Source organism: Lissotriton vulgaris, chromosome 5, assembly GCF_964263255.1.
Source record: "Lissotriton vulgaris chromosome 5, aLisVul1.2, whole genome shotgun sequence".
In the NCBI taxonomy this organism is placed as follows: Eukaryota; Metazoa; Chordata; class Amphibia; order Caudata; family Salamandridae; genus Lissotriton; species Lissotriton vulgaris.
The window spans coordinates 267,290,897-267,312,644 of record NC_141693.1 but is presented as its reverse complement, the minus strand read 5'-3'; the positions used below and the strand labels follow the sequence as shown (position 1 = coordinate 267,312,644).

The following is a 21,748-nucleotide window of genomic DNA, read 5'->3' as shown; positions in this document are numbered from 1 at the left end:
CAATCGTGAACTCCTGATTGGCTGGTCGTACCTTGACAAAAAAGTTGCGGCCACCATTTTGTTTTCCAGGGAACTGTCACCAGAGTTGAAAACTAGAGTGAATATTAAGTGAAGGGGTCAGGTGAGAAGTTTTCTGACCCCTTGTGAATGCTTAATATGAGGGGTGAGGGAGCATTTTGGCCATTGAAATGCCCCAATTTTTTTAATCATTCTTGGAGTATGTGCATTGCTTGCGAGGCTCAGTGCGGCCCCCATGTAACTTCGCAGGAGCTCCACGGATTTAGCACGGCTGTAAAAAAAAATTATAGATAAATATTTTTATACTCTATTCCTCTCACAGCTACTCACATATCCATACTACACCCACTCTCATACCAATGCAGACACTATCACATCCACTGTTGCACTCATAGAGCCACTGTCACACCCATTCACAAAGCCATACAGACCGTCACACCCATTCACAACCTCATACAAACTGTCACACCCATTCACAAACCCATACAGACACTATCACTATTCACAAAGCCATAAAGCCACTGCCACACCTATTCACACACCTGAACAGACCCTGTTACATCTCGCTCCTCTCCCACGAGCCGAGTGGTCGCTCCCAGTGTCCCTGCTGACACCTGGTATCGTAGCGCTGCATTGCCTTGAAAGCTGCTTTTCACCTTGCCTGCCTGTGCCTAGCTACCGCTTAAACTCATTTACGCTGTATTTTACCTGATTGTGCTGTATCTAACGTTATTTGCGCATTAGCCTCCAGCCCTCCGCTCATTGCGTGGAAAGCTGCATTTATTCTTGCCTGCTTGTGCCCAGTTACCGCTCAGACTCATTAACGCTGTGTTGTAATCAATTCTGCTGTTTAATCGTAATTTGCGCGTTTGCCTCCAGCGCTCTGCTCTGTTCCCCCCCTCCGCCTCCATTTTGTTTGTTGTTGTCGTCGTCCTCGTGTGCCCGCCCCGCCTCCCAGCTGAGACGCCCTCGCCCCTCCCCCTCCACCTTCCATATATGACAGCTACTCCCGCGCGCAGCGTTCACGCGCAGCGACCGCGCCCAATCCGCGCCGAAGGTGCGCCAAAGGTAAGCCCGTCCCCGCCTGGACCGCGCCCAGCGCCAGACCCCCTGGTCCCTGTCCCTCCCAGCCCCCCCGCATTACCTACGATGCCACAACCCTCCTAGCCCTCAACCCCGGTCGCGCCCCCAACTGCATCCATGCAGCTCCTGGACACACCCATGGACCTTTCTCCTGCTACTCCTGCAAATTCAACGGCACCGACAACCACTCCACTACGACCACTCCACAGACTCCCGACCCCAACCACCTACAATGCATCCTTCTCAACACTCGCTCGGTCCACAGACACGCCATTGACCTATGGATTCTACTAGACACCATCTCTCCAGACGTCGCCTTCCTAACAGAAACATGGATGAACGCTTCCTCCGCCCCAGACATCACCATCGCCATCCCTGAAGACTATAAGATCACACGCAAGGACCGTACCGGCCACACAGGAGGAGGAATCGCTATCGTCCATAAGAAATCAATCCGCATCTCAACCAGCTCTGACGCCAACCTCGCCAACTCGGAACACCTTCACTTCCAAATCCACATCGACCCCAGGACCACACTCAGAGGCACCCTCTTCTACAGACCACCAGGACCTCGCGCAAAATTCAGTGAAGACATCACGGACTTCATCACTCCACACGCGCTCCCCTCCAAAGACTACATCCTCCTGGGAGACCTCAACTTTCATCTTGAAAAGATCAACGACCGCAACACCACCACCCTCCTGGACAACCTCGCCAACCTCGGACTTAAACAACTGGTCACTTCCCCCACCCACATCGCAGGTCACACACTCGACCCCATCTTCACCTCCAGCAATCATGTCTCCTTCAGCCACACTACGGATCTCCTCTGGACTGACCACAGCTGCGTTCACTTCACCTACAATAAGCCAAAACCCACCAACCACCTCCAACCAACTCTGCAAAGAAACTGGAACAAAATCACCACCGACCAGATCTCCGCATCGCTCCTTCTAAACACCCCAGCCCACTCTTCTAACCCAAACCAAGCCGCCGCCAACCTCACCCTATGGTTATCCAACACCGCCGACACCTTAGCACCACTGAAAAAACGTCAAAGCAAACCTGGCAGCAAGAAGGCCTCATGGTTCAACGATGATCTTAAGAAGTCCAAGAAATTCTGCCTCTCCCTTGAAAAGGCCTGGAAAAAAGACCCAACCACTAGCACCAAGGACGCCTTCAAAAACGCCACCCGCACTCACCACCAACTAATCCGAAAGGCCAAAAAAACAGCATTCAAGGATCGACTTGACAACAACGCCCACAACAGCAAGGAACTTTTCAACATCGTCAAGGAATTTTCCAATCCCTCGGCCAACTCCAACGACATCACCCCCTCTCAAGCCCTCTGCGACTCCCTAGCCTCATTCTTCCACAACAAGATTGCAGACATCCACAACAGCTTCAACAACCAACGCGGAGACCAACCCACCCAACCATTTGCTGAACATTCTCCCCCCGTGAACACCCTTAACGACTGGAACCCAATCTCCACTGAGGACACAATCCGCCTGATGAATTCCATCCACTCAGGATCCCCCACAGACCCATGTCCTCATCACATCTTCAACAAAGCAGACTCCGTCATAGCACCGCACCTCCGAGACGTCATCAACTGCTCCTTCAACTCCGCCACCTTCCCGGAAGACTGGAAACACGCTGAACTCACCACCCTTCTGAAAAAACCCACAGCGGACCCCACCGAACTCAAAAATTACCGTCTGGGATGGTGCTAGCACCGCCCCCGACAGGAAACCCTTTGTCCAAGCCTCCCTCGCTGGAAGGACTCCCAGCAGCAGGAGGTCAGACTTGTGTCTGTGGTGGCAGCATCCATTTTGTGATGCTGAGGCTTGAGTTAACTTTAACCGGGGTTCACAGTTACATACATGTCGTGTCCCTCTAGAAGGGTGGAATGCTAACCCCGTCGCCAGAATTGGTGAGGGGTTAGTATTCCAATTCGTATGACACCTTACTCGACATGTTTTGATAAAGCGATACCAGAGTTACCATATAACCGCGAGGATTATAATGCACTTAAGAGTATATGGTATGCGTTATCATGGAACAGCTATTAGGACTTGGTTCCGCAAGCTGCAAACGGGCTCAGCTCATGCTAGAGCACCATCTCACACGATTCCAGCACTCTGCCTTCAGGATTGTCAAGGCCTGCCATAGGAGTGACTGATAGGAATACGGGTGTCCATTTTAGGGTTAGATATAGGTATACTATATCTAAAGCAAAGGGTGTTTACACCACCTTGCCCCAGCTGTCGTGCAGCCAGGTGTGTCAGATTTAGATGGCCAGCCAGGGGTGGCATAATACATGCTGCAGCCCCTGGTAGGCCCTGGGTACACCTATGCCCTGAGTTACAAGGTCTGATAAGGTGGCCCAGTACCAATTGGTAAATGCACCTAAGGTACACGTGTCAATTTAGTGAGAGAACAGCAAGGCTGTGGGTCTGATTAGCAGGCCCACAGCCAGAGAAGTCGTAAACCAGTGAAGCAAAAAGCAAAAATCTGGGGTGATCATAGGATTGCAGACCCTACTCTCCTACAATGGCGTCTTGGATGTTATATGGCATTCCTGAGGGCGATGATCGCTTTCGCCCTTGGCCCCCATTCTGAACCCATGAATGTGTGGAAATAATGCAAGGCTGGCGAATGTATAGTCCAAAATGGAACTGGCAGATCGTGAGTAAAATGTTTCAACTGGAGGGGAATCCGTCTTGAATCTTCCATTTAATGCCCGAAGAGTTTGATGTTCTAGGTCTTTTAGTAGGGTGTTGTTTTGACGCTTGCGCTTGTTTAGAGGAGAACTTTGTGCTGGTATACTGTAGATTGTGTTTAGAGCCAGAGCCTCCTCTTCTGGTGATGAACCGAGTAAGTTTTGATTAAAGTCCCCTGACAGGATGACGAGTGGGTTTTCCATTTGAGAGTTTGTGTTCCTTAATGCTTCCTTTGATTGCAATTTGGTACTTTCTATGTTTCACATTGATATGTTATTAACAGGTGAATTTGTACATGCTGTACCATCCGAAATGTGCCTATCATTGCTTACTACTCTGATTCAGGCATATGAATTTATGAAAGATACCCTAATACTGGATAAGAAATGCATTGCCTGTAACTGCAATTATCCAGTATTGGTATCTTTCATAGATTCACATGCAACCCACCCACCTCCCCAGGAAGGGCTCATCTAGTTCTCTCAGTGATACACCTACTTAGCACTGTGCTTACGAAAATCTGAGGGACTAGAGCTCCTTCCAGGAAGGTTCTAACAGGTGGTGATAGCTGATTGGCTCTTCTCTAGAGTTTGGTACTTTTTACAAAAGGACATGGATGTGTTACTAATGTAAGGCCTTTGGCCTATTACTCTATATGTCTAATGGGACATACTTTATTTATGTACCGGGGACTCCCATCCCGTGGCCTGGGAATGATTCAGGCATGTGAATCTATGAAAGATACAAATAACCAAACGTTAGTGGAGGGCCTGAGGGGTATTTAAAGACCAGCCTAGGTAGTACCCCTCTGCAAAGTTAAATGAACAACAAGAAAACCTAGGGGTCTCTACAGGAAAGTATCATGGAAATTCCTATTTACTTAACCCGACGTCTAGCATATTGCATCTGGTTAGAGTCAAGACTAAATCATTCTGACAGGACACAAAAAACCTAAAGCAGAGGGCCACCAGTGATTGTAGATCAAAAAGCCTACTATAGGATTCCCATCAAAGACTTGTGATGATCAATGTTATCATTTGGTCGTCCTTAGGGTCGTGTGTCTCTGGATCATTGAGACAAAGATCGTACCCTGTGGTGGATAAGGGTTCCGACCCACAATCACTGTTGGACCAATGTAGTATTGATCTGATGGAATCGGGTGCAGTGTAGAAAATAAAAAGTGGTGAATTAAAATAGGATAGAGAACCTAGAGAGGAAATTTTTAATAGGGAAGGTCTCTTCCTGTTAAAAAAAGAACCACGCAATATCATAGCAGTTTAACCAAATATCTGCAAGGGGGCCAACATGTTTCAGCCTAATGGGAAAAAGGGACCCAGGCTTTCTTCAGGACCTCTGTTCTCAAAAGTAATGCTACTGCATATAGTGCAAATAATGTGCCAAAGCAAAAATATCAAAAAACAATTGTGAGTGTTATTCTATAACAGCAATGGATATATTTCCGACGTCTGTTAACTCTCCTCGGTGACACCTGGTGTATTAGTTACATCTACAATAGAAAAATCACACAGTGACCCTGCTGTAAAGATTAATTGTAAAAGATCACATATCCAAAATATTACACTGTAAGGACATTATCTCCTCACCCAGAATGCCCGGGGAACAGACCTCACCTCTCCTGGACCTGGCTCAGGACATGTGAGACCCCACTCTGCAGAAGTAAAATAACCTGACCTTAAATACAGTAGAGAGAATATACAAGTCTATCCTACTCTGTCTTGTATATACCTGGCACAGGTTTATCATGCAGCTTACTCCCAGAGCTAACTACCTATCATAGTCCAGTGCACAAGGATCAATTCACCAAGACACAGACCACTTCACTTCCAATGTAGCAGCTATGATGTGATGCTGCATTCAACAGGCCATAGTTAGATCTTAGTAACATAGCCCTTTATAATGAGTGTCCAGCAGTGAACCCCCTTAAATACACCCTTGAGAGGTTAACCTGCTTACAAGATGTATTAAAAACCACTTAGTGGAAAACAAAGGGATTGACCATAAGAGTGGATTACCTGTCCGTCGTTGCCTCTGGCTGGCACTGAGTCAGTGGGGGGCAACGAACAGGACAGGTACAGCCTTTAAGACTGGTCCAAAGCTTCCATATGTAGCCAATCAGTATAGGTTACTCATTGAAAAAAACGCCTCGCCTTATAGTTGTAAAACGAACAGTGTATTCGGCTGAGCAACCCTACCTGGATACGCCATAAATATTACCCATGCATTCCGAATTGAATTTCATTAGCGCAAAAGAAAACAATTAAACCGAACTAGTAGCTTTTTAACAGGAAGAGACCTTCCCTATTAAAAATGTCCTCTCTAGGTTCTCTATCCTATTTTAATTCACCACTTTTTATTTTCTGCACTGCACCAGATTCCATCAGATCAATACTACATTGGTCCAACCGTGATTTTGGGTCGGAACCCATATCCACCACAGGGTACGATCTTTGTCTCAATGATCCAGAGACACACGACCCTAAGGACGACCAAATGATAACATTGATCACCACAAGTCTTTGATGGGAATCCTATAGTAGGTTTTTTGATCTACAATCACTGGTGGCCCTCTGCTTTAGGTTTTTTGTGTCCTGTCAGAATTATTTAGTCTTGACTCTAACCAGATGCACTATGCTAGACGTCGGGTTAAGTAAGTAGGAATTTCCATGATACTTTCCTGTAGAGACCCCTCGGTTCTTGTTGTTCAATCTATGAAAGATACCAATACTGGATAACTGCAGTTACAGGTAAGTAACACATTTCTTAGGACTGAGTTTCTATTAAAAAGGTGACTTTCAGTTGCCTAGCTCTTTGCGCCGGTTGATAAAGCTTCATGACGTTTTCTATATTTGGCCAGTACTTCACATGGGGTCTGGAAAGATGTGGGACATTTTGTGTAGCGGGGGTCGAGAAAAAGGGGGGTTCCCAAAGCACGTCTTCCCCGTGTTAATTCCCATAGGATGTTAAGACACGACTATAACCGAACCTCTTGACGGAATTACACCAAATTTGGCAGGAAGCTAGACCTTGGTACGCAGATCATGCTTTTTGTGATTTGGTGTAAATTGATTCAGTCCTTTGGGAGATATTAACTGGAAAACAAATTTGTATATCTGGGGGCGCAGATTACCCACAGATCCACCCGCAGATCGCACTCAATCGTGAACTCCTGATTGGCTGGTCGTACCTTGACAAAAAAGTTGCGGCCACCATTTTGTTTTCCAGGGAACTGTCACCAGAGTTGAAAACTAGAGTGAATATTAAGTGAAGGGGTCAGGTGAGAAGTTTTCTGACCCCTTGTGAATGCTTAATATGAGGGGTGAGGGAGCATTTTGGCCATTGAAATGCCCCAATTTTTTTAATCATTCTTGGAGTATGTGCATTGCTTGCGAGGCTCAGTGCGGCCCCCATGTAACTTCGCAGGAGCTCCACGGATTTAGCACGGCTGTAAAAAAAAATTATAGATAAATATTTTTATACTCTATTCCTCTCACAGCTACTCACATATCCATACTACACCCACTCTCATACCAATGCAGACACTATCACATCCACTGTTGCACTCATAGAGCCACTGTCACACCCATTCACAAAGCCATACAGACCGTCACACCCATTCACAACCTCATACAAACTGTCACACCCATTCACAAACCCATACAGACACTATCACTATTCACAAAGCCATAAAGCCACTGCCACACCTATTCACACACCTGAACAGACCCTGTTACATCTCGCTCCTCTCCCACGAGCCGAGTGGTCGCTCCCAGTGTCCCTGCTGACACCTGGTATCGTAGCGCTGCATTGCCTTGAAAGCTGCTTTTCACCTTGCCTGCCTGTGCCTAGCTACCGCTTAAACTCATTTACGCTGTATTTTACCTGATTGTGCTGTATCTAACGTTATTTGCGCATTAGCCTCCAGCGCTCCCCTCATTGCGTGGAAAGCTGCATTTATTCTTGCCTGCTTGTGCCCAGTTACCGCTCAGACTCATTAACGCTGTGTTGTAATCAATTCTGCTGTTTAATCGTAATTTGCGCGTTTGCCTCCAGCGCTCCGCTCTGTTCCCCCCCCTCCGCCTCCATTTTGTTTGTTGTTGTCGTCGTCCTCGTGTGCCCGCCCGCCTCCCAGCTGAGACGCCCTCCCACTGACCAGAAGTAGCGCTCCTAACCCTGTACACATCGTGACTCGCTCCTCTCCCACGAGCCGAGTGGTCGCTCCCAGTGTCCCTGCTGACACCTGGTATCGTAGCGCTGCATTGCCTTGAAAGCTGCTTTTCACCTTGCCTGCCTGTGCCTAGCTACCGCTTAAACTCATTTACGCTGTATTTTACCTGATTGTGCTGTATCTAACGTTATTTGCGCATTAGCCTCCAGCCCTCCGCTCATTGCGTGGAAAGCTGCATTTATTCTTGCCTGCTTGTGCCCAGTTACCGCTCAGACTCATTAACGCTGTGTTGTAATCAATTCTGCTGTTTAATCGTAATTTGCGCGTTTGCCTCCAGCGCTCTGCTCTGTTCCCCCCCTCCGCCTCCATTTTGTTTGTTGTTGTCGTCGTCCTCGTGTGCCCGCCCCGCCTCCCAGCTGAGACGCCCTCGCCCCTCCCCCTCCACCTTCCATATATGACAGCTACTCCCGCGCGCAGCGTTCACGCGCAGCGACCGCGCCCAATCCGCGCCGAAGGTGCGCCAAAGGTAAGCCCGTCCCCGCCTGGACCGCGCCCAGCGCCAGACCCCCTGGTCCCCGTCCCTCCCAGCCCCCCCGCATTACCTACGATGCCACAACCCTCCTAGCCCTCAACCCCGGTCGCGCCCCCAACTGCATCCATGCAGCTCCTGGACACACCCATGGACCTTTCTCCTGCTACTCCTGCAAATTCAACGGCACCGACAACCACTCCACTACGACCACTCCACAGACTCCCGACCCCAACCACCTACAATGCATCCTTCTCAACACTCGCTCGGTCCACAGACACGCCATTGACCTATGGATTCTACTAGACACCATCTCTCCAGACGTCGCCTTCCTAACAGAAACATGGATGAACGCTTCTTCCGCCCCAGACATCACCATCGCCATCCCTGAAGACTATAAGATCACACGCAAGGACCGTACCGGCCACACAGGAGGAGGAATCGCTATCGTCCATAAGAAATCAATCCGCATCTCAACCAGCTCTGACGCCAACCTCGCCAACTCGGAACACCTTCACTTCCAAATCCACATCGACCCCAGGACCACACTCAGAGGCACCCTCCTCTACAGACCACCAGGACCTCGCGCAAAATTCAGTGAAGACATCACGGACTTCATCACTCCACACGCGCTCCCCTCCAAAGACTACATCCTCCTGGGAGACCTCAACTTTCATCTTGAAAAGATCAACGACCGCAACACCACCACCCTCCTGGACAACCTCGCCAACCTCGGACTTAAACAACTGGTCACTTCCCCCACCCACATCGCAGGTCACACACTCGACCCCATCTTCACCTCCAGCAATCATGTCTCCTTCAGCCACACTACGGATCTCCTCTGGACTGACCACAGCTGCGTTCACTTCACCTACAATAAGCCAAAACCCACCAACCACCTCCAACCAACTCTGCAAAGAAACTGGAACAAAATCACCACCGACCAGATCTCCGCATCGCTCCTTCTAAACACCCCAGCCCACTCTTCTAACCCAAACCAAGCCGCCGCCAACCTCACCCTATGGTTATCCAACACCGCCGACACCTTAGCACCACTGAAAAAACGTCAAAGCAAACCTGGCAGCAAGAAGGCCTCATGGTTCAACGATGATCTTAAGAAGTCCAAGAAATTCTGCCTCTCCCTTGAAAAGGCCTGGAAAAAAGACCCAACCACTAGCACCAAGGACGCCTTCAAAAACGCCACCCGCACTCACCACCAACTAATCCGAAAGGCCAAAAAAACAGCATTCAAGGATCGACTTGACAACAACGCCCACAACAGCAAGGAACTTTTCAACATCGTCAAGGAATTTTCCAATCCCTCGGCCAACTCCAACGACATCACCCCCTCTCAAGCCCTCTGCGACTCCCTAGCCTCATTCTTCCACAACAAGATTGCAGACATCCACAACAGCTTCAACAACCAACGCGGAGACCAACCCACCCAACCATTTGCTGAACATTCTCCCCCCGTGAACACCCTTAACGACTGGAACCCAATCTCCACTGAGGACACAATCCGCCTGATGAATTCCATCCACTCAGGATCCCCCACAGACCCATGTCCTCATCACATCTTCAACAAAGCAGACTCCGTCATAGCACCGCACCTCCGAGACGTCATCAACTGCTCCTTCAACTCCGCCACCTTCCCGGAAGACTGGAAACACGCTGAACTCACCACCCTTCTGAAAAAACCCACAGCGGACCCCACCGAACTCAAAAATTACCGCCCAATTTCGCTCCTTCCATTCCCGGCCAAAGTCATAGAGAAAGCTGTCAACAACCAGCTCGCCGCTTTCCTCGAAGCCAACAAATCCCTCGACTCCTCACAATCTGGCTTCCGAGCAAAACACAGCACTGAGACCGCCCTCATCGCAGCAACAGACGACATTCGAACCATACTGGACAATGGAGACACAGTCGCCCTCATCCTCCTCGACCTCTCTGCAGCATTCGACACAGTCTGCCACAGCACCCTTTTACATCGCCTCAATAACATCGGAATACAAGGAAAAGCACTTGAATGGATCACCTCATTCCTCACCGGAAGAACCCAGAGAGTCCGCCTCCCACCATTCAAATCAGAGGCCACTGAAGTAATCTGCGGCGTACCCCAAGGTTCCTCACTCAGCCCCACCCTCTTCAACGTATACATGAGCCCCCTCGCGGCCATCGCCCGCCAACACAACCTCAACATCATCTCTTACGCGGATGACACTCAACTAATCCTTTCTCTCACCAATGACCCCAGCACCGCCAAAACTAACCTACACGAAGGAATGAAAGAAGTCGCCGAATGGATGAAACAAAGCCGTCTGAAACTGAACTCAGACAAAACAGAAGTCCTCATCTTAGGTACATCCCCCTCTGCATGGGACGACTCTTGGTGGCCGGAAGCCCTTGGAAAAGCACCCATCCCGACAGACCACGCACGGAACCTAGGCGTCATTCTGGATTCTTCACTCTCAATGAACAGACAAGTCAGCGCCGTATCCTCATCCTGCTTCAACATTCTTCGCATGCTCAAAAAAACATTCCGCTGGATCCCCACCGCAACAAGGAAAACAGTCACCCATGCTCTGGTCACGAGCCGACTGGACTATGGAAACACCCTCTACGCCGGGACTACCGCTAAACTCCAGAAGAAACTCCAACGAATCCAAAACGCCTCAGCCAGGATCATATTAGACATCCCGCGCAACGAACACATCTCTGGTCACCTGAAAGACCTCCACTGGCTACCCGTCAATAAGAGAATCACTTTCCGACTGCTAACCCACGCACACAAATCACTCTACGACATCGGACCAGAATGCCTCAACTCACGACTATCCTTCTACACCCCCTCCCGCCAACTACGTTCCTCCAGCCAAGCCCTCGCCACTGTACCTCGCATCAACAAAACCACCATGGGAGGCAGATCCTTCTCATACCTGGCTGCTAAAACTTGGAACTCACCCCCCGCCTACCTCCGCCTTACCCAGAACCACCTAGCATTCAGAAAGCAACTTAAAACGTGGATATTTGACAAGTAATCCTCCTCCCCTCTCTAAGCGCCTTGAGACCCTCTGGGTATGTAGTGCGCTATATAAATTATCTGACTTGACTTGACATTCACATATCTGTAGAATGTGTGACACCCATTCATATACCCAAACAGACACTGTCCCATCCATTAAAAAACCCATACAGTCACTGACACACCCATTGACAAACCCATGCATACACGGTCACACCCATTTGTAACCCCATGCAGACTGTCACACCCATTCATATATCATAGATACACTGTTACACCTATCTAGAAACCTATACATACACTGTCACACCCATTCACAACCCCATAGAGACACTCTCACACCCATTAACATACCCATGGAGACTCTGTGACAGCCGACCCAAACCCATACAGTCACTGTCACACCCATTGGCAAACCCATACAGACGTCATACCCATTCCTATACCATAGACCCACTGTTACACCCATCTATGTTGCTTTTTTTGTATTATTTACAGTGCTTTCTCATTGTATATTTCCAAAAATATTTTTCTAATTCACCTTTTTTTGTCATATTTGGCGTCTAGATATTCATTTTTTTCAATACTGTGTAAACTAATATTAATCCAGTGGGCTGGCCACTGACTGATTCAAGCAGACCTCCTGTGAACAATCGACCACAGCATAAAAAAAAATCTAATTGACTTTAAAAAAAAAAAAAAGCGAGAGGTGTTGTACTTAGTAAATATAATTTAAAAAACTATAGTAATTTAGTTGAAAAAACAAAGCCTACAAAAATGATATAGTTAGCTAACTATAACTTATGCCCCCTCAATGCACTGCTCATGACCTCACATATTACATCACTCATGACATGGTCAGTGACATCACTGATAACATCATCCACAGTACCACTGACAAACTCACTTACAACCCATACAATATCTCAAACACCTACTGCCACTGAACCACTGACATAACTATTCACAGACCCATACAAACAGTCCTACATCTACTTAATAGTCAGTCAGTCAAAAATACTTTTATTGATTCTTTAAAAATTGTAAAAGGATGGCCAACCATCATAACACACAAAAAATTCAATGAACATATATATATATATATATATATATTTTTAAAACATAAGAGAGGAGAAAAAACCTTGAAGTCATTACCACGGTTAAAAGGCTAACAAGTAGTGCAGTATATTTATGAAAAGTCCGCAGGCAGGTTGTTTATTGGCTGCTTAGCTTAGTTCCATTTTTCCAGTTCCTTTTCTGCTATTTTCCAGACTTTTATGGCATTACAGGAGAGGGAAATAGGTAGCCCTCCGATACACCTGATGACTGCAGTTCTACATGTTCTTATCTGTTCTTTCCTTAAAATCTCCTGAAGACTGGATTTACGAATTTTCAGTAAAAAGGGACATATACATAGTAGATGTAGTAGTGACTCCTCACCTTGACAACAGAGGCGGCATTCCTTAGAAGGCCATATAAATTTCCATTTTGGGGTCAAATCCTTTGAAGGGAATGATCCCATTCGTAGCAACATAAGGTCATGTTTTTTTGTGGTAGGAAAAGAGTTCGGTCAAATACTGTTGTTGTTTTAGCCTCTGGTAGGCCTGTATCACAGCCCAGGCATGTTTTTTTTTTGCAAAAATAGTTTTATCGGGTAACAAAGGGATCCGCTTGGTTGTGGCGTTCACCACGCTTTTGAATCCAGAATACGTTACTGGTGTAGACCAGGCCGCCTCTAGCTGTAATGTCGACAGAGATTCCTTCAGGATTGTCGTGGTCGAGTTAGCTTATCTTCCTTGATTTTCAATCTCAACCCAACAGCGGTGAGCTAAAGTATGATCTTCTGCCTCCCTCATCCTCCAATAGAACTTTACTATGGTGCCTTGTCTGGCCATAATATGATCATACATCTACTCACTAATCCATAGAGCTACTCACATATCAACTCACCCATACACCCACTAACACAAGCCATAAGCAGTGCACTGCAGCATCATAACTTGTAGTTAGCCTGAGCTAACTATCACTGCTGAATTTCTCTGGTTTTGTACAAGTGAAATAGCCTAACTATAACATCCCTGTAACCTTTGGTTTTTCAGTGAATTTCTAAGATTGTTTTTATTCTATTTCCTAACTATAACATCCCTGTAACCTTTGTTGTTTTCACTGAATATATATTTATTTAAAACACCCACCACCAATGTTAGACCATGTGTCTTTTAAACCACATACTTGAGGTGGAGGTATGATAGTGCCATAACGACAAACCCCAGACTTTGCATTGAGAAGCGGGATATGTGGCGCTGGTTGAGGTGAAGGGGAAGACTTGTCACAGGGAAGTCGGGCGACTTTTAGTGCGGGAACATTGTTTCTCCATGTATATGCCCTTGGCCCAACTCAGGATGTAAAAATGGAGATCTGGTCCTGGGTATTCGTCGCTGGACAAATCACTGCTGCGGTCCAAATTGATTTCATGGAAAGGCATCTCTTGACTTTGCAGTTTGTAATTATTATGCTGCTGCCTTTGTGACATTAATGTTTTTACTAAACATGGTGAAAGTGGGACTCCAGGTATAAGGTGACATTGCAGGTAATTAATTTCAATGCAGGATAGACACACGTTTTAGATGATGCATAAAGACTTGTATTCTCCAAGAAGCACAGATGTTTGAAATGGTCATTGTTTACACGTTCATCTTAAAGTGAAAGCTTCAAATGCTATATTTTAAGTTACGGCAGCAAATGTACTTGTAATACCAATCAAAATATTCTGGTTGGTATTAGGAGCATTATTGAAGTGGTGCAAAGCATTTCATAAGTTATTATTAACAGTCCTTTCAGGCAGCAGCAGTATATTGTTTGACATTTTTCTCATTGGGTGCTTTTATGAGTCGAGTGCATATAGGCTGCTTTGAATGTCCGTGAGATATCTGTATAAATGACAAAATCTTTGCACAGTACAATTTCACAGCATGAATATAATAGTAAAATGAATTACTGTTTACGGAAAATGTGAAGTACATTGTTTATGTTCACTGTGAGAATAAAGGAGCACAATGATGGCGCTCTTCATATTGATAAAGCCTGGTACACGTCCGAAAAGCACCTCTGAAGGACTTTTGAATTGCTGGGTGGAGAGAGACCCAGCTTATTAAAGGAATGTGAATACTCTAGTCTTTGTGTGCGTACTCTTTGTTGGATGAATTGGGAGTGTGTTTATATATATATGACGCATTCCAGCCCATGCCTTACTCACTGTAATGTATATATTTTTTTTCCTACCATCAAAACAGAGCCCAGTCTGCACGTGTGTGTTTGGTTATATAGAAGCATACCTCTGTGCCTTCAATACACAGAATATTCTTGATTGCTATGTGTTCATCTGTACTTTTTTTTATTTTTTCCTAGACACCGAATACCTTCGCAGTGTGCACTAACTATCGTGGGATCTTACTACAGGCCATCAACGACAAAGATATGAATGACTGGCTGTACGCCTTCAACCCACTGCTCGCTGGCACTATAAGGTGAGACAAATGCTTCTGATGGACACTTCTAACCACAGATTCGTCACGCTGTGAATATCCCCTGATTCCTGACTGGATGTGGAGATTTTCTCAGCATTGTTCCTGCATGCTGGTAAGAGTATGTTTCATTCTGACCCGGAAGTTACCCTGTATTCCCATCTATAAGCCACACAGTTCATTTTTATTGATGCCTTCGCACCCAGAGCCGGAGTTTGCTCCCTCAACTTTTTTGTCATCTTTTGCCAAGTTTTCCTCAAACGTTTTCTCAGTGTGCAAGTGCATATGTCCCCTCTGAAGGACTACAGGGATTAAAACTTGCAGGGACAGATTAAAGCAGATACCTGTGACAGATGCCCACCATGTAGGTTTCCGTGGCTTCCCACAACTCCAAATCTGTGCTCAGATGAATCCAAAGGTGATCTGGGACTGGGAAGCCAAGCTCTATGTCAATGAACATGTTTGAATGGCGCATAAGGACTGGTCTTGGTCCACACCGTTCCAGCTAAAGGTCCTCTTCACACTCCAAGTAGTCAGATAATCAAAAAAGAAATATAAGAAGTCAAACCACAACTCTCCATTCTCATGCCACTCTCGTCAGAAGTCACATGGGCATCCAGGTGCGTCTTGATCTTCCACCTGGTCCACTACTGAGGAACCGATTTCACAGGTTATACTGGTGAGTCCCAAATTCCAAGGTGCATTTGGGGCACTACAACAAGTTGTGTCTTTAAGGAAGTTATGTTGCTCTTCTTTGGTGCCCTTCCAGTTCCCTTTAAGTGCCTTCATGCCATAAGGGTCCAATGAGACCTCCAGGTGGGCTATTGTTGGTGGATCATTCGACTGCACCATCAGCTCTTCTTGACTCAACTGCAGGGTCTGCCACGATTTCAGAGCTGACACCCAACCCAACTTTGAATCCCTGCATCAAGATCTTTGACGAACCCATGCTCTTCTAAACAGCTGACACCCGAGGAAGAACCCATTGTTTTATTGGATTTGGAAGCGAGTCTGCACGATCTTGACCGAAAGTGTGCCTTCCACAACCTTGGGCACAGCAGATCTAGCTTTATTCCACTCTGATAGAACCTTGCCATTACCTAGAACGCTCCACTTTCCTTTTGCTTCAGACTCAGAACACATTCAACATGACTGGGGTGATGAATCCCAGTACTATGAGGAGGACAATCTTAAAATGAGACTTCAAAACATTAGTGGGATAGACACTTACTCAGCTGCTCGGTTAAACCCTTCCCCCACTCTCCCCTCCACAGAGGAATCAGCTTCTTTTACTGTGGTTATAAGATGTGCTGTACAATTTTTAAACGTGCGACTTCCATCTGTTGAAGTAAAGAAACCTGTTCGGAGGGAAGTCCTACAACCTGGACAGGCTTTCATAGAACCACCTCTCTCTTTTAATGAAGACCTGACACACACTGATAAGTACCAAACCTGGCTCTGATCCACTAGCAAACACAGGGTGCAGAGGATACATACCTGGAGGCCCTGTTTTCAACACAGGTTGCAGAAAATTACATACCTGACCCACTTTTCCTTATGCAACACCCTATGCCTGAAAGCTTGATAGTCCAGGCTTCAATGAGTTGGCTCAACCCTAACTCATTTCCTACTATGCTTCCTGATAGCGAATCCAAACTTATGGAGGCATTCGGGAAAAGGATGCTCTCATCCGCTAGATTCGCTCCCTGCTCAGTAAATGCCAGTTGATTCATGGGACAACACTGGCATGTATTGTGGGATATGGAAATTGAGATCTTGTCGACAGTACATAAAGAATTCTGTGGCGATCATTTGAAGATTATCCAAGATGATCAAGACGTAGTGAAGTAAGTCATCTGCTCTGGGCTGGTCACCACTGGCTACTTGGGAAAGGTAGTTAGTACCAGCATGGTGCTTCGGTTCTGCTCTTGGATGAAATCCACAGGCTTCTCAAATGACATTTATGCGTCACTGATGGACATGCCATTTGATGGTACCTTTCTATTCATAGAAAAGGCAGACTCTACCATGGAGCTCTTTAAGGAAAGCAAGGACACTGAGTGCTCCCTCTGCCTTTCTTCACCCATGTGGGAGTATCCCCAACAGTTTCACCCCTTTCAAGGCTTTGAAAGAGCCTTGCTGCAAAGACCCCACCAAATCCGTCTCTAGAGCAACAGAACTAACCAATCCATTCGAAGCCAGGGATCAGCCAACAACGTCCAACCCCTCCGGGTTAACGCACTGCTCAGTCCCCTATTTCTCCATGCTACCTTCACTAAGTTGTTATACTTGCCTTCAGCAGCACTTGGCTATCCTGTTAGAAGTAGGATGAGTTAGATGTTTAAAGTAGTTCAGAAAGGATATGCCCTAGCATTTCATTGAGACCCACCGCATTATGCACCAGAGCGGCGCTCAGAGGATCATTTCTCCATTTTGAGGCAAAAGGTAATGGCTCTTTTGGACAAGGGTGCCCTAGAGAGGGTCCCAGCAGCAGAAGTAGGGCCTGGATGTTACTCCCATTATTTTCTAGTGCCAAAGTGGACAAACACCTCTGTCCTATTTTAGACCTTTGATCTCTCAATTTCTTCCTGAAAAAAGACAAATTCAACATGCTCTTATTGGCACAAGTTCTATCTTCCCCGGATCCAGAAGACTGGTTTGTAGCGCTGGATGGGATTGCTGGTCGTATAAAAGCCCATTGTCACATTCCCGTCTTGCAGACCCACAGCCGTTACCTGCAGTTCAAGGTGGACCAGGAGCATTTTCTGTTTTCAGTATTCCCCTTCAGCCTTACCAGTGCTGCTTGGATGTTCATGAAAATGATGGTGGTGGTCGCAGCACATCTTCGGATGTTGGAAATACCAGTGTTCCCCTAGCTCGACGACTGGCTATTGAAGGTGGGCTTGCCACAGTCAGTCGTAGACCACCTCCAGGCGATGGTGAACCCTCAACGTCTTTAGGGTTCTCTATCAACTTGCCGAAGTCTTACCTGACTCCTTTGCAGAGACTTCCATTCATCTGGGCCTTTCTGAATATGGCCTCATTTTAGCCTCCCCTCTGGATCGAGTGCAGGACATCCCGACCATGATCCTGATGTTTCAGCCTTAGTCCTGGGTCTTAATGAGAATTACTCTGAGACTTCTTTGATTTTTGGTCTCAAGTATCCTGCTAGGGTACTATGCTAGATAGCACATGCAGGCTCTGCAGTGGGATTTGAAGTGTCCGTGGGCTCAGCACCTAGGGAACCTATCATAGTCTGTACAAGTTTCAGAAGAGACTGCGAAAGGCCTGCAACGGTGTTTGCTCACCCACAACTGGATGGGCGGCTTACCACTTTTTCTACCCACCCGGAGCAGGCGGTGGTGACGAGTGCATCACTGTTGGGTTGGGGAGGTCATCAAAGAGAGGGGGAGCTCAAAGAATCCTGGTCTCTACTGGAAACCTGCCTCCATATCAATCTGGTTGTAGTTGCGGGCTATTCACCTATGGTAACACTCTTTCTATGGATACACCATCTAACCGCAGATTCCTCACCACCAACACTCCTCTACATTCTGTGGCATGAACTCCTTTCACCATCCATATAAAGATCCCAAGTTGGAGATCTTTATAATTTCATATCTGATCAGGTATTAAGTTCGGCATCCAACAGCACAGACAGTCAAGAAAGAAACTGACAGGGCACATATATGTGGCATCAGATAAAGACTTCTAACCATAGATTCCTTACCTTAGATTTATCCACAGGCATCAGACTAGATCCAGAACTTTTTTGTTAGCAGTACCCCTGCATTCTGCTAGGTGGTGTCGTTCGGCTCTGCATGGTGCTGTTGGTGTCTGCGCCAGAAGTGATGTGTGTGGTGGCTATATCTGTGCCACCCCAGCATGTTGACGACAGTTCTTTTCTTTACGCGCCAGTCAGCGCAGATCCTGAGAGAGTTAACCAGAGTCAAATTTTGACTGACCTTTTTTGACTTTTTGTCCAAGTCTTTTGAGATTTTTCTCCTGGTGTGGCAGGATGTCAACTAGGAAGGCTGGCTTCAAGCCCTGCGGCATCTGTCACTGGCCGATGTCCATGATGGGACCCGCACCTTGTTAGCCTCTGGTGCCTCGAGCACGAACACGACATGACGACCTGTGACTGCCGTACCATGCACCCCAAGGCCTTGAGGGAACGCTCTCTCCAACTCCTTGCCACCTGATGTGCGACACCATGACGGTCTTGATCCCAGTCAAGAAGGTTGTACTGGGATCGGTTGCCAAACCCAAGATCCTCATCGTACTCCAAGTCGTCTACAGATAAGTCTCACATGCCCAAATAGAGTAAGAAGTCGAAGAGGTCTTCGACTTCGCCCCGTCCGTCAAAGTCATCTGACAATATGAGGGAGAGTGGTCATTATAGGCCTGACTCCACGGTTGAGCCTGCACCTGTGTCGGCTCGGTGACTCCCTGAGTTTCCGGGAGCCGGAGCAGCCAGCCCAACTCCACATATCTGGGTGTCTGTTTCCGCTGGCATGCCTTCGAGTCCCCAGGTTCAGGAAGTGTCCTCACTGGTTCTCTGCCAGCGGTTCCATCCTCATTGGGCCCCATGGATCCAGGCCAGTGACGGTCGTACCGCCTTGACCTTCCCTGACGCCGGACCTGATGCTGACCGGAGGGGCATTGTCCAGTCACTAACTGAAGCTATGCCTTCCACGCCAGAACCTGAACCCTCTTCTTATGGGCTGGGACTCGAGGAGAATTAGGGGGATTGCTGGACCCTAAAGAATACCAGCCCCTAGACCCCAGCATGGACTGTTGTGGGGAATTGGCTGACGCCAGCGGACTGGACACCTCTCCAGATACTGGCATGCTGACTCCGCCTACTGTGGCTACAGAGGAGGGGGCTTCTTTTGCTATGATGGTGAGAAGGGCAGGCCGAGGACCTTGACCTTAGTCTGCCCTCAGGTGCAGTCAAGGCTGATGTCTTGACAGAGGTGCTTCAGCCGGGAGTGACCCCTTCAGAACTGCTTCTCCCATTTAATGAAGCCCTTGTGGATGTCATGCTGCGGACTTGGTCCAAACCCTGCACTGGGCCTCCTGTGAACAGTGCGATTGCCCACTCCCCGCCCCAGGAGGACCCCCAACTTCCTCATGCAACACCCTACCCCAGAGACCTTGGTGGTCCGAGCCCCCACCCCCTGTGTAAATCCTGGTGCATTCCCTATCACCCCATCGGATAGGGACTCAAAGAGGCTGCCTGGCACTGCAGCCCTTGAACACTGAGTGCCTTTTGGGCTGTAACTGCCATACCCTGTGGGATTTGATTGAAAAGGTGCTGGCCTTGGTCCCAGAGGAGGCACGGGACATACTTTCCCAAGCTATATCTGACAGGAGAGATGCAGCGAAGTTCACAATTCGATGTGGACTGAACATGACCGACTAGCTGGGCAGAAAGGTTTCTTCATCAGTGGCCTTACAGCGCCATGCTTGGCTGAGAAAAACTGTCTTTTTCGGGGATGTCCTTGCGTCGTTTATGGATATGCTCTTTGATGGCTCCTGTCTCTTTGGAGACAAGGAAGACTCAGTGCTGGAACACTTCAAGGTAGCTGAGCTGTGGTCAGGTTCTCAGGCCTTTCCATGGCGTCTCGCCAACCCCAGGCTGCCATTTGCTCCTTTCGTAGCCACAAAGCATGCTTCCAGCTGCATCTTTACCAGCCCAGCCACCACAGCGCCAAGATTCCCAGCCTCTGCATGGCTAAGGACGCAGTAACCAAAGTCCACGTGGGTCAGGCAGCCATAGATCAGGCCATTCCACCACACCCTCAGCAGCCACAGCCTCCAAACCCCTTTAGTTTGCTCTCTTGCCATCATGGACACCCAGTAGGAGGTAGGACACACCATCACCTGCCCCGCTGGAGGTCTATTACTACAGACTGCTGGGTTCTTCAGCTTGTCCGAAGGTACTACTCCCTTCCCTTCATGACTACCCCTCCACCTATGCCACTCACTTGCGACAAGCTGTCGGAGGACTGTCTCTCCTTGCTCTGCCAGAAAGTGATGGCTACCTTGGCAAAGGGAGCCATAGAGAGGGTGCCAACGCCAGAAGTAGGTTGTGGTTGTTATTCCGGCTACTTTATGTTGCCCAAGAATAACAGAGGCCTTTGTCCTTTCCTAGACATGTCCCCTTACAATTTCTTACACTAGAAGGAGAAGTTTATAATGCTCAAGCTCCTTCAAGTCCTGTCTTCCCTGGACGCTGAAAATTGGATGGTAGCGTTGGACTTGCAGTACATCAACTTCCACATTCCCGTCCTGCCTGCTCACAGGCATTACCTGCTGTTCACGGTGGGCCACAAGCACTTTTGGTTTACCCTGCTTCCTTTTGGTCTCACCAGCGCCCCTCCGGTATTCAACAAAGTGATGGCAGTGGTTACAGTTGATCTGTGTAGATCTGGGGTGCCAGTCTTCCTCTATCTCCACAACTGGTTGTTGAAGGTGGGCTCACCCCATGCTGTCATCTCCCACCTCCAGACTAAGGTTGACCTCTTGCATTTCCCTGGGTTTCACACGTGCCAAAATCACGCCTGACTCCCTCTCAGATGCTCCCTTTCATTGGAGCTGTTCAGGACACAGTGCAGTTTTGGGCCTATCCTCATGAAGGATGTTTCAGCCTTTATC

General features: G+C 47.7%; 1 protein-coding gene across 13 annotated transcripts in view; it reads left to right on the top strand.

Moving 5' to 3' along the window:
* KIF1B (kinesin family member 1B) overlaps positions 1-21,748 on the top strand; it is a 1,388,545-nt gene that overhangs the window by 1,328,640 nt on the left and 38,157 nt on the right. For all 13 annotated transcript variants that reach the window (XM_086921360.1, XM_086921359.1, XM_086921355.1 and 10 more), the window contains one exon: positions 14,973-15,091. In XM_086921360.1, coding sequence (XP_086777486.1) covers positions 14,973-15,091 — 119 coding nt within the window. The remainder of the gene's footprint in view (positions 1-14,972; positions 15,092-21,748) is intronic.